General features: G+C 36.6%; 1 protein-coding gene across 1 annotated transcript; it reads left to right on the top strand.

Annotated features, from left to right (window-relative positions):
* The first annotated feature begins 4,191 nt into the window (after positions 1 to 4,191).
* Positions 4,192 to 5,136, top strand: LOC123233699 (olfactory receptor 1Q1-like). The gene has a single exon (XM_044659757.1). It carries the CDS (start codon positions 4,192 to 4,194, stop codon positions 5,134 to 5,136), a length of 945 nt encoding a protein of 314 aa, XP_044515692.1.
* The last annotated feature ends 13,479 nt before the right edge of the window (positions 5,137 to 18,615 follow it).

The raw sequence follows: 18,615 nt of genomic DNA, 5'->3' as shown, positions 1-18,615 counted from the left end.
CAGAATTATAGGTTCCAGATTTCAATTCAGTATAAAAAAGATATAAGAAGTATTAAAAATTCCAACAAAGAGTACTATCGACAAGCCTGGTTAGCCAGTGAGCTCCTCATCCCTGGAAGTATTCAATAATACTAGAAGATTATGCACCTATTTTGCTATGATGCAAATTCCCACCCAGAATGGGAGATTAAACTAGATGGTTTTTAAGGTCCTTTTCTCACCACTCTAGGATTTTATTTATGGGTTGTTTTTTTTTAAACCCTTGTACTTCGGTATATTGTCTCATAGGTGGAAGATTGGTAAGGGTGGGCAATGGGGGTCAAGTGACTTGCCCAGGGTCACACAGCTGGGAAGTGGCTGAGGCCAGGTTTGAACCTAGGACCTCCTGTCTCTAGGCCTGGCTCTCAATCCACTGAGCTACCCAGCTGCCTTTATTTATGTTTTCAAACATCAGGCATTCGATTTGGGGATTCCAATGAGATATCCTGAAAGGGAATATAATTGATAATTAACCATCAGCATTATCACAGTCACCATGTTGAAATCAAGTCTAATAGAGCTGAACTTTCAAAAAAATCAATCTTCACTTAATTGTAAAGTAGTAAGTTGGCAATCCTAAAGGGCACAAGATTATGGCTAGCTATGATTTGTAGCATAAGAGTCAAGTTGGACCCATGGAGCAAAGTAACTGCTTCAAGTGAATTCATAGCATCAATGAATTCTAAGGGTAGTGGTTGGAAAAGTAGAAATAATTGACCTAACCCCCAGTAGCATACAGTTTGCATCAAGAATAAGCCTGACTTCTCAGCTGAATCTGACATAGAGTTTAATGAAATGTGCACCAGCATCATTTTCAATTTGGGTGATTAAGTTAGGAAGGAAAAGGTCATTTGAGAGGGTGCCCTAAGTGGAGTAAACTTGAAGGAATTCTCATAGAGAAGAGATTCTAGTGAGTGTGTTCGTGGGACAATAAGGACACCAGCTTGTCCAAGGCAGGTGATCCAGGTGGGGTCCTATGGGTGAGGGACACTGCATCGCCTATCATTTCTGTTCCTTGATCAGGGTCAGCTAGTTGCTGACTTGATTTTTTTCTTCTCTTTTTTCATCTTTTCTTACTGTCTGGGGAGGGAATGAAGGGGATGAAAAAGCAAGATTTTATTTAATATTAAAAATGTTTTTAATTAAAAAAATTTAAAAAAATATATAAATGATTCATATTGTGAAGCCCTGAGAGGTAAGCTTGAACAAATAAGCCAGTACTAGATTAGGGAATCCTCGTAACTCCACATTTATTAATGTTTATCAAATAGTTATTGTTTGAATTATATCATCATGGATGGCAAAAAGCTGGGAGGGTATCTGACACAGTAGTTGAAAAATTTTGAATTAAAAAATGATTTTTATAGGTTAAAAATTGGGCCAAATTGAGTAACAGGAATTGTAATAGTGATAAATGCAAAGTTTTATCACCTGGGTTAAAAAAGTCAATTCCTCAAATATAAAATAGGGTAGATATGCCTAGTAGTGCCTTTGTAAAATATCTGAGTGTTTTAGTGTTGCATAAGCTCAACCCGACTCAAATGTATGACATAACAAACAAGAAAATAAATATATTTTAGGCCACAGAAAAGAGTACTGATGCTATTATTGTACTCTACACTGAACAAAGCACATGCAGAATATTTAGCCTCTGACAGGACAATACATTTTAGGTAGTCATTAATAAACTTGAATGCAGGGATCGGCAACATATGGCTCTCGAGCCATATATGGCTCTTTTGAGGGCCAGATATGGCTCTTTCTGCAGGAGCCATAAAGTCAATTTTTTTTCAGGCACTGTTACAGGAGCGCACTGTGAGCACTGTACGGCTCTCATGAAATTACATTTTAAAAAACGTGGCATTTATGGCTCTCATGGCCAAAAAGGTTGCCCACCCCTGCTTGAATGTATCCAGAGCATGGCAACCAGGGCCAGAAAATGCCTTGAGTTCATGCCATATAAGCATTATTTTAGGGAACTTGAGTGGTAAGCCCAGAAGCAAGAAGACTAAGGGGCTATGATAGCTATTTGCAAGTCATGTAGAAGAGGGGTTAGATTTGTTTGACTTGTCCCTCAAAAAGAATAATTAGCATAAATAATAGGATTAACAAAGAGGCAAATAAATAAAGGCTTGATGTAACAAAAAAAACTTCCTAACAATGCTGTCCCAAAGTGGAATGAGCTGTTTTGTGAGGATTCTATGAAAGAGGGAACCATGGAGACCACTGGAACTCAGGATTTGGTACTGGAAGGTACTTTGGAAGTCCTTCTGCCCAAACTTTGCATTTTGTGGATAAGGAAATTAAAGCCCAAGGAGCTGAAGAGATTTGGCCAGAATCATCTAAACAGCCTTCCTTCCCTCCCTCTCTCTATCTCTTCCTTCCTTCCTTTTTTCCTTCCTTCATTCCTTCTGTCCATTTTTTGCTTCCTTCTTTTCTCACTCCCTTCCTCCCACCCTTTCTCTCTTCATTCCTTACTTTCTGTACTGAATATGTTGGCTGTGACTTCATGGAGCAATCCTAGTGAAGAAATTCCCTCCACCAGTTAAGATCAACAACTGCTCTGCAATTATATATGTAGTGTTAGAGAGGTGTCTTGGCAGAGGGAACACTGTGTGTAAGTGGAAATTTTATATCCTTTGGACTTCATCTCCCAAAATTCTCCCCTTGTCCCGAGGTTCCTTCTTTCCCTGTTTGTTTATCTGCATTCGTGATTGTATTTAAGTTTTGGGGACTGCCTCTCTTGCTTTCTCTTCCACTAGTGGGTTTTGGTGAGCGCTCCCTGTTTTCTCTAGCTCTCTAATTAAATATTAATAAATCTTTATAAATATTACACTTTGGAGATATTGAGTATTAATTTTAAAATCTACAACTAAAAAGTTAGGTAATTTGCCTAAGGTCACATAGTCACTCTTTATTAGAAGTGGCACTTGAGCCCAGGTCTTCCTGATTCTGATGCCAGCTCTCTTGTCTACGAGTAGGTAAGATAAGCCTAAAGGCAGGGATTGGGGTCATAGTTTGCACTTTCACCCCTCTATCTCATTTGGGCAAAAGTGTCTTGGTCTAATGGGTACTGCATCAATTCTCATTTTCCAGAGTTTCTGAGTTGTAAGGGACCTCAGAGACCATCTAATCTTATCCCTTATTTTACAGATAAGGAACTTGAGGTCCAGGGAGGTTAAGTGACTTGTCAAAGGCCATATAGATAGAAAGGACCAGAGCCTGGACTTGAACTCAGGACTACTGATTCCAAGTCCAGGGTTCTTTTCCACTACACCTTTCAATTATATTAGTCTACTTCCTTAAGCATTTAGTTCTATCATTGTTCAAATCATATCCAAATCTTAGTGTCCCCATTCAGGGTTTTCTTGGCAAAGATTCTGGAGTGCTTTGCTATTTCTTTCTCCAGCTCATTTTACAGATAAATAAACTGAAGAAAACAGGGTTAGGTGATTTGCTCAGTATCATGCAGCTAATAAGTGTCTGAGGCTAGAGTTGAGCTCAGGAAGATGAGTCTTCCTGATTCCAGGCCCTGAACTCTGTCAAGGCACCACTTTAGCTGTCCTTTCAGCAATAGACCTGTGTGCTTAAGGCTAAGTTAGACTAAACTTAATAAGCTATAAGAAATAGCATATCTAGAAGATAGAAGTAAAAACAATGGATAAATGGTCTAGAAAAAAAGACTATGTATATTTGTGCTATTATCCCCAAAGCCTGCATTGTACTATCTGCATCAGAGAATCTCCTTTTCTTTTGAGATTCTGCTCATGTGTCTCTCTCCACAAATCTGATCCCCCCCAGTTGCTACTGTCTTTCCATGTATAATTCCCTTATATTTATTTTGTATATAATTTCTACAAACATATATGTGCCTGTTATCTCTCAACTAGAATGTAAACTCCTTGAGGATAGGAGCCATTTCATTTTTTTATCTTTGTTTCAGTAGTACCTAGAATAGGAAATGTCAAATAATTACAACTGAATAAATTGATTGACTGAATATGGACATGAAAAGTTGGAGTTGGCAGGTTGATTGTTTCTCCTAGCCACCTGTCAAGGAAAGGGAATGTTCCCCCTACCCCCATATACACAGCTGACATTGACTATAAGAGTGTGTGGCTACCATATTTTTTATTGCCCTCCATGCAGGAGATGGAAAGGACCAATTGGACCAGTGTTTCCTATTTCATTCTCCTAGGCATCTCCACCCAGTCTGAAGAGCAGATCCCTCTCTTTGTTCTCTTCCTCTCCATGTACATTATTAATGTGTCTGGAAACCTGGTCATTATTGTGCTGACCATCTCCACAACTCACCTCCACACCCCCATGTATTTCCTCCTCAGCAACTTGTCCTTGGCTGACATTGGCTTCACCTCCACTATTGTCCCCAACATGCTATTAAACATCTTCTCAGATACAAAGACCATCTCCTACACTGGCTGCCTGACTCAAGTGTACTTCTTCATAAGCTTTGCTGCTATGGAAAATTTCCTTCTGGCAGTGATGGCATATGATAGATATGTTGCCATCTGTCATCCTTTCCACTACCCTGTGGTAGTGACCAGGAGACTGTGTGCTCAGATGTCAGTCTCTTGCTTTACTCTGTCCCACCTCCATGCCCTGCTACATACTCTGCTCATGACCAGATTGTCCTTCTGTGCTGACAACCAAATCCATCACTTCTTCTGTGACCTCTATCCCCTGATGAAAATCTCTTGCTCCAGCACCTACATCAATACTCTGGTAATTCAAACAGAAGGAGTTGTCATCATCAATGGGGCTCTGACCTTTATCATCATCTCTTATGCCTACATCATCTCAGCTATCCTCAAGGTTCCTTCAGCCATCGGTAAGAGGAAAGCCTTCTCTACCTGTGGATCACACCTAACGGTAGTGGCTATATTCTATGGGACACTGACTTGGGTCTATTTTCGACCTTTGTCCAGTTATTCAGTGGCAATGGGACGCATCATGACAGTTATGTACACTGTCCTGACTCCCATGCTAAACCCTTTCATTTATAGTTTGAGGAACAGTGATATGAAGGCTGCCTTCAGGAAATGTCTGACCAGGATATGGTATTCAAGTCTCAAATAAATTTCCAGGGGAATCTGAAATAATAAAAAGACCCTGTACTCAGAGTCAGGAGACCTGGGATCAAAGTCTAACTCTCCTATTGACTGCCTCTTTGTCTTTGAATAAATTGCTTTTCCTTTCTTGGTCTCAGTTTCTTCGTTTGTCAAATGGGGGTGGGGGGTTGGACTAGATGAACTCTCTTGTCTTTTCCAGCTTTTGTGGTCCATTTGTTCATGGGTTGGTTTTGTAAAGCCTCCCAGAAAGAGGTTTCTTATTGTTGTTGATGTTTTGTGTTTGGTGGTGGCAGTGGCAGTGGCAATGGCATGTGCGTGTATGCATCTTACTATCAGTGGTGGCATAATTTTAAGTTTCCACAATTCTCCAGTCATTACTTTTTCTACTTATTGTTGAAGGTGTATTTTGTTCATTCTTGGTTTCTAGTTTCTAAGAGACCTGACCTTTTAAGAGACAGAAGGGAGTATGGGTTGGCAGGAAAAGGACACTGTTCCAGAACACCGGCTAAAGAAAAAAAAATGCCATTTCTCTGGTAGATGCAAGCCTAGATAAAAAATCAATATCTGCTATTAAAGAAAAAATATTCTATAAACTGAACAATATATTCTAATAATTAAAATCCAATTAACAATAGAACATCAAATTGACCACTAATTATTTCATTGCACCCCTTATCTCATTAGAATGCATATACTTGTCACCAGAGGATATAGATTTAGAGCTAAAAGAAACATCAAGGCCATTTAGTCCAATATCCCCTAAATTTACAATTGAAGAAACTGAGACCCATGAGGTTAAATGACTTTCTCAGAGTCACACAAGTAGAAATAAAGAATGATTTTGAATCTATATGCTTTGATTCCAATTCCACTGCTGCTTTTTTCACTGGTTAATGATGCCCTTCCACTGGAGTTCATCACATTCCATTCACCTCTTTTCTTTCTTGAACTTGTCAGCCATGTCTTTCCATGAATCCTCTTTAGTTCAACAACCAAATATTCCAAAGTTCTCCATCTAAATCTTTTAAAATTTTGTGGATTTAAATACAATGCCTGGGCTGTTATCCCAATATTTCTCTTGCAATGATATCATTATTCTTCCTTTTATAGTCATACATGTCCACAACACTGTCTTTTTCTGCATTATTTGTATACAAACCATCATACACTAGCCTCATCCCAACACCATTCACCTTTCTATTCCCTTTCTATCACCTGCAAATTTGATGATGATGAGATCGTAGGTTCCTCTAACATTCAGCCTCATGCCATTACCAGGACATTATTGGTTTTAAAACAATGGGCTCTGGAATTAAGATAAAGTTTTGGATCATTGAAAGCTCTATACAGTTTCTAACATGTTAATCAGCTGTCCCCTTTATCAAATTCTGGCCCCAGCTCATTGCCTATCTGCAAATTAAATGTACTGATGGACTAATTCTAGAGGCTGGCTAATTTCACTGAGTGGCGTGGCATGAGTAAAGGCAATTTGTTGGTGCACTGAAAAGAGCAACAGGCCTAGAGTTAGGAAGGCCCATGTTCAAATCTGGCCTCGAAGACTCACTAGCTGTTTGAACCTGGGCAAATCACTTAACTTCTGTTGGTCTTAATCCAGTGGTGAAAGAAATGACAAACCACTGTATTGTTTTTGGCAGAAAAACTTCATATGGGGTCACAAAAAGTCAGAAACAACTAAATGACTGAAGAAAACAACATGGAATGGGCATTATGTTTTCTTTATCTAATTAAGTTTTCCCCATTCGGCATTATTAGGTCATTCTCTTTTGAATGGCCTTGATAAGACCCTACCTTAGGAAGGGTGTGTGATAAAAATCAGACAACAAGAGCATCTGGAAAATCTGGATAGGGAATCCTTTTTCTACTTGGAATTTGCTTAGGAGACCCACCATGCAGTGGAAGTATCTTTGGTGAGTATATTCATTCTTGTATATATTTTAGGTCTTTTTTAATATTGATAATCATAAGAATGTTGGACCATTTGTATTTGTGGTGGCATCTACCTGGAATTTTGTGTATCTGAATATATGCTTGGAAAATGACTGAAAAAGCTTTTAAACTATATTTTTTCCTAGGAGGTCAAATATATTTTTGTAATAAGCAAATATTCACTCTAGGATTTGGGGTTAAGTATAGTTCTCATTTGACCATAATTTGATTAATTTCCTGTTCCTGTGGCTTCTAGAATCTTCTACCTCAAACTACTCTATATTTCTTTCATATTTGTCTTAAATTTGCATATGCATGTATACATTTTCTTTCCTGATAGAATGGAAGTTACCCTGGTGCAGTGATTCCCAAAGTGGGCACTACTGCCCCCTGGTGGGTGCTGCAACAATCCAGGGGAACAGTGATGGCCACAGGTGCATTTATCTTTCCTATAAATTGTTTTAAAATTTAAAAAAAAATTAATTTCCAGGGGGCTAAGTAATATTTTTTCTGGAAAGGGTGTGGTAGGCCAAAAAAATTTGGGAACCACTGCTCTAGTGTTAACTCAAAAATAGTGAGAGCTTAATCTTTGTTTTCTATACCCCAAATCTAGGGTAATACCTGGCATATAGTAGGTGCTTAAAACATGCCTTTAATTGGTTGATTGCTATAAATAATCATATTTGAAAACTGCCCATCTCTATCCCACCTTTTCATCAAAAATACCCTAAATAATTGCATGTCACATTTTAATACAGGTTTTATAGAATTATGAAAGTAATTCTGGGGTTGGTAGTTGCTAAAATCTAATTTCCTTTTTGAGAGCACTATATATACTGCTCTGGTCATTTATGTTCTTTCCCTATTCAACAGAACAAAAGCTGAACTATTTATAGTATACTTTTAAAAGAGGAAAAATAGTCAAAATTAAATGTTTCATAGAATCAACCACTAAATTAATGTTTGTATATATTTTTAAAACTGTGTGATTCTTAGGATTCTTTGTCTCATTATTTTGCGCCTCTTCCACCCCCATCACTCTCACCAAGAAAGCATAAAAGAGCCTCACTGGACTGAAAAGATTTTCACATATTTATTTATTTCAGGTGCTTCTGGTCTCATCTAGTGATGAGACCTCTTACATAGCTAAGCTTGTATTTGTAGGCTGTGCAATCTATGTGCATCCCCACTCTTCCCACTGATGCTCTATGAACTTATTGGGAGAGTATGATGAAGAGGATATTTTGTAACTATGGTTCTGATAATGTTATCTCAATAAATACTTTGTTTTGATCTAATTTTATCCTTTGACTTTTTCCTAAAGTATACGTCCAACCATGTCACACACTTATACTCAATAATTTTCAGTGACTCCCTATCTGTCATCTTCAGGATCAAATACAAAATCTTCTGTTTGGCATTCAATAATTTTCATAACCTAAAATCCCCCTCTTCGAGCTGGGTGACCCTGGGCAGGTCACTTGACCCCCATTGCCCACCTTTACTACTATTCCACCTAGGAGCCAATGCACAGAAGTTAAGGGTTAAAAAATAATAATAAAATAAGATAAATCCCCCTCTTTCTTTCCCTACATCTTTCCAGTTGTCTTGCATATTTCTTCTCAACACATACTTTTTTATTCACTTTACACTGGCTTCCTTGCTATTCTACAAACTAGATACTCTATCTCTTGGCTCTGAGTATTTTTTTCTGACTTTCTCCCATGCCTGGAATATTTTATTTCCTCTGTTCTACCTACTGACTTCCCCTCCTTCCTTCAAGTTCTAACTAAAATCTCATCTTCCTCAGAAAGCCTCTCCCAATCTCTCTTAATTCTAGTGCCTTCTCTTTCCTAATTAGTCCCTACTTATCCTCTCTATATATATAACTTTATTATATATATTATTTGCTTATTATCACCTCCATTAGACTGAGTTTCTTGAGGACAGAGACTGGCTTTTGTCTTCTTTTTGTTTTGTTTTTTAATAGCCTCTGCACTTAGCACAGTGCTCTTACCTAGTAGGTGCTTGATAAATGTTTATTGACTGACTACTGAAGGTAAACTAGTGGAGGAATCATGACCTATAGTTTTAGGGCTACTGGTCCATATTATATCTTGAATTCAGGGTACTAATCTTCCAGGAGCTCCAACCTGGAAATGTGAGTGAGAAGTTTGGGAATGGGAGCAGTAACTACAGAAGGAGTACTACATAATAAAACTTTTGGCTGTAGCTGCATTATCGAGTAATTGAATCTGATCAGTTTTGTAACTCAGATTGTCAGATTGTTCTCCAAAAAAAGCTTTACTCCAGTTATAGTGCTGCCAATAGCATTCTTAGATTCATTTACAGAATTAAGAACCAACACTGAATTTTCTTTTCTGGAATTTTTGATCCCAGCTCATTTTTGTCTCTTGTTCCAGACAACCAAGGACATTTCCCATTAATCAAGCTGAATCATTGGCAAAACATTTCTTCCTTTCTTTCTCTAACTCTCCTAGTTTTGAGCACCATTTGATGCTTCTGACCTCCAATTTATCTCTCACCCCATTCCTGACATTTGGTCTCCTAGTCCCTTTGACAGCCAGCTGTTCATAACTGGTAAATTACTGATTGATCACAACTAGGTTTGAGATATGATAGTCAAGGATGGTAGTTATAATGTAGAGGACACATGGAAGACTTATCTCTTAACCAAGGTCTTATTTGTAATCTCCCAGATGGTATGTGGGAAAAGCACCCTACATGTCTCTGAATTCTGTCTATACAGAGAGTTTATCTCGTACTTATGTTCAATTATCTATGCTGTGAGATTGCAGGAGTACCAGGTAGTACCTGCTGGATAATTTACATTTTCTTTAGAAGCTTATTGTTTCATCTAAATCTCTAGCTATAGGTATTTCTTTAGCTTTAGATATTATCCCCTGTTAAGATGTTGAAAACCTCTGGAGTTACAAATTAAGCATTATCAGTTATGCTGTAAATTTCTAAAGCTTTATTTCCAAATATATCCCTTCCTCCTCCCTTCAAGCAGTGGACCAAGATGCCTAGAACAATGCAAGCTAGGAATCAGACCCAGAGATATAAGCTTTATACTGAGAATAAAAGATAGGAGGCAGAGATGAATTCTAGGACATCTGGATAAGAGCTTCTGAGAGTCATAGCAAGTGGTGAGATGGAGGGAGAAAGAACTCTTGTCTCATATTTCCTAGTTCTTTGAGGGCTTTGGGCCTTCTAAAGAGACACCATACTTATAATTCCTGCTAAAATCTTCTTACAACCCAGAAAAATCAGCAAATGTTATAGAAGAGGACTTCTTATTTCAGCAAATACTGTTGTTAGCAGGATCAGTGGGTGCAAATTTGACTGAATACTCAACTAAGTAGCTATTAACAAGTTCTATATTCATTTCCTTTTCCACTAAAATTGTGTGTGAACATGGTGTGGATTGATTTTGCAATGATAGAGAAAGCTGATTACATTAAAAGGAATATTCCAAATGTCAGCTGGAGACCAGTCAAACAAAAATCAACAATTTAAATATTTTATTTATTTATATATTTTTAAGCCCTTACCTTCTGTCTTAGAATCAATTGATTCTAAGGCAGAAGAGTGGTAAGGGCTAGGCAATGGGGGTCAAGTGACTTGCCCAGTGACACACAGCTAGGAAATGTCTGAGGTCAGATTTGAACCCAGGACCTCCCATCTCTGGGTCTGTGTCTCAATCCACTGAGCCACCCAGCTGCCCCCTAATTTTAATATTTTAAATCGACATTCCCTTTTAATTCCACATTCATATTGAATCCAGGGAAACCATTCCCATAAACCAAAGAGCAAGGTGAAGGGGGAGTAGTCTAGGATCCTTTAGGCAAATACTTGCCAGTGATATGGGTGGAGGGAGGATGCTACAGCCATTGGGAATATCCTTTCATAAGCACTGAACATAAAAATAATATCTAGCATTTATAATACATTTTAAGATTTCCAAAGCACTTTTCAAATATCATCTCATTTAATCTACATAACACACATGGGGTATAAAAGCTGTTTTCTGATTTTTTAAATCCATGTTCTCTCCCTACCTCTCCCCTTTTCTCAAAATATGCCATATGTTGTAAATGTGTTATCGTGCAATACAAATTTCCATGTTCAACATGTTGTAAAAGAAGACTCATGAAAAAGGCTCTCCATTGCCATAGAAGAAGTTAATGGAGAGAACTCGGAAACAAGAGAAATTGGAGCAGATTGCATAGAGTTGTGTGCCGCCCCATTAAGCCTGAGACAAATTGAAGCCTGGCATTCAAATGGGTCTGATTCTGTCTACTTCGAAGTCACATGAGGAGAGACTAAAGCACTGGAGGAGACTGAGAAAACCATCAAAGCAGAAGTCCTTCCAGTGTGATAATGTATTTTTATAGGGGTAGGATTTTCTCTCTCCTTTAGCTTCATTTCAGAAATGTTGATATGTTGTATCTGTTCATCATTTTCATTCACATAATTATTCATTATTCTATGATTTGTTCCTTGGCCCACTCATTATTTAGGATTTCATTGCAATGTTTATATTTAGGTCCATGTCTTTTGTTTGTGATCACTTTACTATTTTTAATCCATCATGATATATAAAGAATGTGTTAACTATATCTGTCTTTACATACTTTTTGCAAAATCTCTGTGCCATAATATATAGTCAATTTTTATAAAAGTTCCATTCAAATAATAACATTTATTTTTGGAGGGAGACATGCAGGAGGGAGGGAGAGAGAAAGAGAGAGAGGAGGGAAGAAGGGTTATTCAGTTATTTCTCAGTTCTGTTCAACTCTTTGTGACCCCATTTCGGATTTTTTTTTGACAAAAATACTAGAATGGTTTGCCATTTCCTTTTCCAGCTCATTTTACTGATGAGGAAACTGAGGCAAAAGGGACAAAGCTAGCAAGGATCAAAGGCCAGATTTGAGCTCAGAAAGGTTTGTCTTCCTGGCACTAAGTTGGCATTCTATCTATGACACCATTTAGCTGTGTGTTTGCATGCATACACATATACACACATATACATATATGTCAAATATCTATAAGTATATATCCATAAAGTATTATAATGTATATAAATGTAAATATTAATGTAGTTGCATTTAGATGCCTTAAATCTTTTAGTACTAGTTTTTCCAGCAATCTATTCAATTCCAAATTATCCTTTTTGGTTTTTTGGCTCTGTAGAGAACATTAAAATCTCCTGTCATTGAAGTTTTCTGTCTATATATTCTCATAGTTCAGTTAAATTTTATTTTATTAATTTAGATGCTAAGACATTTACGGAATATATGTTTAATATTGATATTATTTTGTTATCTATATTTCCTTTCAGCATAATGTAGTTTCCTTGTTTATTCCTCTTTTTCAATTTGAATATGTTTTTGGTCTGATGGAATGATTCCAACTCTTTTCCTTTTGAATTTATCTGATATAATTAAAATAATTCCAACCCATAGTTTTTATTTTGCATATCTTTATGCTGTAAATAAGTAAATAAGCAAGATATTGTGGAGTTTTATTTTCTTTTCCAATCTGTCATACTTTTTCATTTTATGGTATTGTTTAATCCATTCATAGTTATTGTATTACTTTAGATAATACTAGTTAGCTACATCAAGGGAGACAAGATAGAGTAGGAAAGAATACACTGAATGGGAAACTAAATGATCAACTGCCTAAGGAGATTAGGGAATCTGCCATATTTGTAAAGACTAAAAAGGTGAGTTCTCTTTGAATGAGTAAGTACTTTCTCTACAATTCCGAGGTATGCTAAAGCTGGTTCATCCCAGCTCATGAGATCAGATTATTGAAAATTACTTTGAATGTCACTACTTCTGTTATAAACAGTGGAGCTTATTTTGTGACATGAATATTGGGAGTGTAAATATTATTTAATCTCACTTTGAAGCCAGGTAAAAGTATTTATGCTACTGAGTCAACAACTTGCCATGCTTTACCATACAAAGCACCAAATGACCACAAGGTGTGCTTTCTAATCCTTCTAAATATTATTACCATTCCTGTTGTATTTATATTGCCAGAAAAATTGGGAATGGCAACTTAAGAAGACTAATTGCTAGATATTCTTAACTCAGTTTCCGTATTGTAGTGTTTCCCCTTTTAATGTAAACTTTCTCACCTGTTTCATCATGGAACTGTCTATTACATCCCTTGAACTCTCTTTCAGGAAGTGAAAATTCTGAAAAAAGGATCTACCACCTTTGAAGATAGGATTAACTCTCCCCTTGCTTATTTTTAGCTAAACAAATCAAGAACTCAAAGCACCCCTACTTAATACTAAGCAAGAGAATTCATGAGTCACTTACTAGAGTAAGCTCACACCTCCAAAGGCTACTGCCAACACCCTTGGGCAGTGCTAGACAAACTGAAAGACTGTGAATGGTTTCCAAAAAGTGAGGAAGGGACAGGAAGTGATGTGGAAAAAGGACTATAAAAATTCCTGAGCTTCCTCTCCAAGGAACTTCTCCTTTGAACTTCTTTTCCTTTGGAGTTCATCTTTGGAGATTCTGCTTCAGTGAGCTGGAGTGAAGGAGGAGACTTTTTCCCTGGATCCTGCATCAGCTTGCTGTGTGAGTAGCTGACCTTCCTTTCCTGGCTTCTGGAGAGATTCATTCCAGAGAGGCCTTCTTTTCCTGGAGGAGGCTGCATTGGTAGAACCCTTGCTGAAGACAACACTGAGACTCCTGGCTTAAGAGACTACCATGACTCCATGTGGAGATCAGGACTTGAGAGCCCTGATCAGGTGGTGCTGGTCAGAAGTTATAGGGTATCTAGGTAGGCAATACTTTCTATTTTCTTCCTACATTTCTCTCTTTTATTATATCTCTATTAAACTAAATTGTTAAGAGTGGCTAACAGACTCATGACATAAGTTAATTTTTTTTAAATCATCAACCACAATATTACTTTAGAACTTTCATATTTAGCATAAAACCTAAATTTTAAATTCTTACTCACCTTTTCATAGGATCAAGTAGAGCTCTTAGCTCAACATATATTTTAGAAGTCAGTTTGTTACTTCAGGACCAAGCCTGCCAGAAAATTTATGACATCACTACAACTACGAACCTTGTCTTATTACATAGTACATTTTTCTGGCCTTGGCAGAAGACAAAGGAATGTCTTATGGTGAATATTAATGATTCTATCATCAAGAATCTCTGAATTCTCAGTAATAGAGATTCAGAAATGAAAGAACAATAAAGTACTTGTATTTCAATTGTTTGGACTTTCTAGGACCTCCAAAATGTGAGTCCTTTCCACTTTCTAGAGCCAGATATTTCTTTGATTTTTGGAACCTTTGCCAAGTTTTCAGGAATATATGTGGAGAGAATAAGCCAATCTCCTAAAAAAGTAAGTTTCTGAGTACAGAGTATATCATTTTAGTTCTATTAAAGACTAATATAGGCAGAAACAAGATTTAGCATTCTAATAGGTGAAACAATGTATAGATATGTACTGTTTATTATATTTATCTTACACATATCCATTGTATATATATATATATATATATATATTATAAATATTCAAGGCATATGCAAATAAAGTACAAGGTAATTTTGGAGATGAAGGCAGTAGCATCTGGGTGGAAGGGAATAGGGACCAAGAATGGCCTCATGTAGAATGTAATCCTTGAGTTGAATTTTATGAATACCATAGATTTTAAGAAGCAGATATGATGAGAGAGGTCATTCTGGATAAAGGGGATATGATCCTATAAATCAGTGATTCCCAAAGTGGGTGCTACTGCTCCCTGGTGGGTGCTGCAGCGATCCAGGGGGGGCGGTGATGGCCACAGGTGCATTTATCTTTCCTATTAATTGCTATTAAAATAAACAAAATTAATTTCCAGGGGGCTAAGTAATATTTTTTTCTGGAAAGGGGGCAGTAGGCCAAAAAAGTTTGGGAACCACTGCTATAAATATATACAATGACTAAATATTATAAATTAAAACAGCCCCATAAAATGATTTTCATAAACAATTTCAACCCTGGAGAACTGGTGAAACATTCTTATCCTGCAAAATAGTCACAATTTGGTCATCTATTAGTTGTTCTTAATTAGTCATCTATTAGTTGTTCCTAAATATTTATCTTTGTTACATGATACTAGATATGATACTAGATTTCCCATACTCAAACATTACATTCTTAGTCACAACCTCTTTCTGGTGTCTAGCTAAGAGTTTTATGGTGAACCTTTGAGATCTCCACTCCATTGAAAAGGTACTATCATTCATCCCTGCAAATGCTATATTTTGGACAGTTCCAAATTATTTAGAATTATAATACAACTCACATTTATATAACATTTTATGATTTACAAAGTGATTTTATGTTATCTCATCTAATCTTAGATCCTTACAACAGCCTTAAGAAGTAAATATATTGTTATTCCTATTTAATAAATGAGAATACTGAAGTTTGCCCATAGTCACACTACCAGTGAATGTTAGAGATGGGATTTGAACTCAGGTTTCATATGACCACAAATCTGGGACTCTTTATAATACACCAACTTAAATATCCTTTATTATTGCTGGGCTTAGAGGATGAATAATGGTTTAACGTGGGTTTCTACCTCCTTGGATTCCGTATTTAGTGATCATATATTGGCAAGAATGTTTTTCATTCCAGACACATGAATCATCTGGAAAGAAAAACATTAAATAATAAAAACCCAGTAAGTACAAACTGAGAAGAGATAGGCCTCTGAAAAGTAAACTGAATTCTTGGATCCTTTTATCCATGACTTAATATTTACTTCCCATCAAATAGTGCTATCTGTCTCCAAGGAAAACATCTATAGCAAACAACTTACAGTCCATCACAGCATAATCCCTCTCCAGCAACATTAGCAGACAGACGTAATGCAAAAGCAAGGAACATGAAGACTTGGACTCTGGCCTACCCTCCCTTGTTTATCCCCAGATTATACCCGCCAGAATGTTTATCTCCTTCAAGAATGAGAAAGATTGGAAGTCACAGAACTCTTTTCATTGAAAAAAGGGGTCCCTCCTGCTCAGCATCCAGTTCATACAATACTCCCTTTCTCAAAAATTGTGTAAGAGGGGGCAGCTGGGTAGCTCAGTGGATTGAGAGTCAGGTCTAGAGACGGGAGGTCCTAGGTTCAAATCTGGCCTCAGACACTTCCCAGCTGGGTGACCCTGGGCAAGTCACTTGACCCCCATTGCCCACCCTTACCACTCCTCCACCTAGGAGCCAATACACAGAAGTTAAGGATTAAAAAAAAAAATTGCGTAAGAGATTTCATCAGTTATATAACATGGGACAACCTACTGGTAAAAAATTGTTGTCCATAAGGAATGTTGTTTAAGTTTTAGCTCCTGCTGGCAGAGCCCAGTACTTTGTGATTTGTATGTATGTTGAATCCATTCATAATCCTACAGTTCTCACCATGAATCCCAGGAAGATTGTTGGTCTCTGGTAGTAAACAATTCTCCTGTGTGAAGCAATAGATGAATACTTTTGACTTTACAGGATGTACTCTTATTTACTTCTGATTCTTCAAAGCATCATGATGTCATCAGAGTAGGTACTCCGTCCAATAGTGCAAAGAGAAATTTGTCCCCACTTTTTCATCTTTTGTAATTTGCTCATATCTTCTAACCATGCCTCCATATATAACATATGTGATATGATGGAGACTTTTCTCTAAATCTTTTTAGATTTCTCAGACAACTCATTTATTGCTTCCCTCTTTTACAATATTGTTTATCTCTTCTTCCTCTACTCATACATTTCCTGGATAATATACTCTATGCCACTTGTTGTACCCAAGGTGATACAAATTGTTATAATAAAATGTGCTGGTTTGGCTGTTTTCAATGTGAGAATAGATTACCATAGAAACAATTATATATCATTTTACTTACATCATATTTTGTCCTAGTTTCATTTTAAAATGCTTTCAATATAAGCTGACTTAGTGGGGGTCCCACATCAAGGTTTCTTTGGGTTATTTTTTACCACCACTGCTTCTAATTTTTTTTTATGAGATGTTATTTTTCTTGACCGTCCACCATTTTTCTCTAATGTTTTTCAGGCAAGGAGTTATTTAAACAAATTTTAACCTTGGCTTCCATGGCTTTCTATTTTTTAAGAAGACAATATTTTTTTACTGACTAGGGTAATTTTAGTGTTCTTTTGACTTCCTCAGTATGGTATCTACCTTACATCAACTAAAACAATAGGAAATGATGATAACAAGAATCAACATCTTTACCTTGATTAATTTCAATTTTTTTGCATCAACATTTTGTTTGAAAATGTTAGTTTGGAGATGTTACAATTACATGATGAGGCTTTAACCTCATTTTTAAACTCTTTAGTTCTATTTTGTTGTTGCTTTTGACCTTTGTTATAGTTATTTGATGACTAACTGCACAGCCAATTGATTTGGAAATGATCTTCCCATTAATAACCAACCATTTCTCTTTTGCTAAGGAAGAACCAATTCCATTTTATTATGTTGTTTTTTTCTTACAAGGCCAAAACTTTCTTGGATAAAGTGTTGGCAATATATATACATGAGACCTATTGTGGACCAATGAACCTGAGGGACCTGTTGGGGACCAATGTGGACCTGATGGAATAAGGTGGTATGAACTACCCACCTCCTCACACTTACACAGCACCAGTTAGAATTATAACAAGTACAGAAGTTGTGGTGTAGACCTGGGGTAATTTAGGTTAACTAAATTAAATGGAATTGAGAATGCTTTTCTAAAATACAAGGAGACTGGCTGTAAGTTGATGCTGATGATTATTATGGTATAACTTTAGCTTTTTTGCTTCACAATATCTATGTTTTCTAATCTTTTTTGGTTACTTTGGTGAGATATGAAAAAAATTCCTCTAAAAATAGCCTGTGGTTTTAGTTAGTCTTACTCCGTGTTGTGCTATAATTAATTAATCCTCTTGTTTTTACATTAACAATTAGGGGAAATTGTGTCATGTCCCTTTTTGACAAAAAAAGGGAAATTGAAAAATCAAATAATTCTAATTCCTTTTTACAATTGATTCTATTTGTATCACCCCCAATATGTTCTAAAATTATCTAAGCCATGTTTCTTGGTCTCTAAATTTAGTTCATAAATTCAACTAATTATAATAGGTTAAGTTCAAATATATAGTTCTCCCACCAATCACCAAATGTTATTGTCTTTTTCTTTACATCCCTTGAGATAGAGTGGAAGAAAATTGTGGTTATTGTCAGGTCAATTACGCTATTTTCCATGCTTGCACTGCTATTGTGTATTATATCTTCAGTGAAACTCATTATTAAGTTCCTCTGCTATAGAGAACCAGCTCTATGTTTCTGGGGGTTCTGAGTGGCGTTCAGTGGTGTTGGATTGAATGAGAACAGTCAGACTAAATGCTTAGCTCATAACTGCTCCAACTTGCCATGGAGTCTTGAGTTTAATATATACTGGTTTCACACAAAGAGCACAGAGAAAGAATC

This window comes from Gracilinanus agilis, chromosome 2, assembly GCF_016433145.1.
Source record: "Gracilinanus agilis isolate LMUSP501 chromosome 2, AgileGrace, whole genome shotgun sequence".
Lineage (NCBI taxonomy): Eukaryota > Metazoa > Chordata > Mammalia > Didelphimorphia > Didelphidae > Gracilinanus > Gracilinanus agilis.
This window is presented reverse-complemented; position numbering and strand designations above follow the sequence as displayed.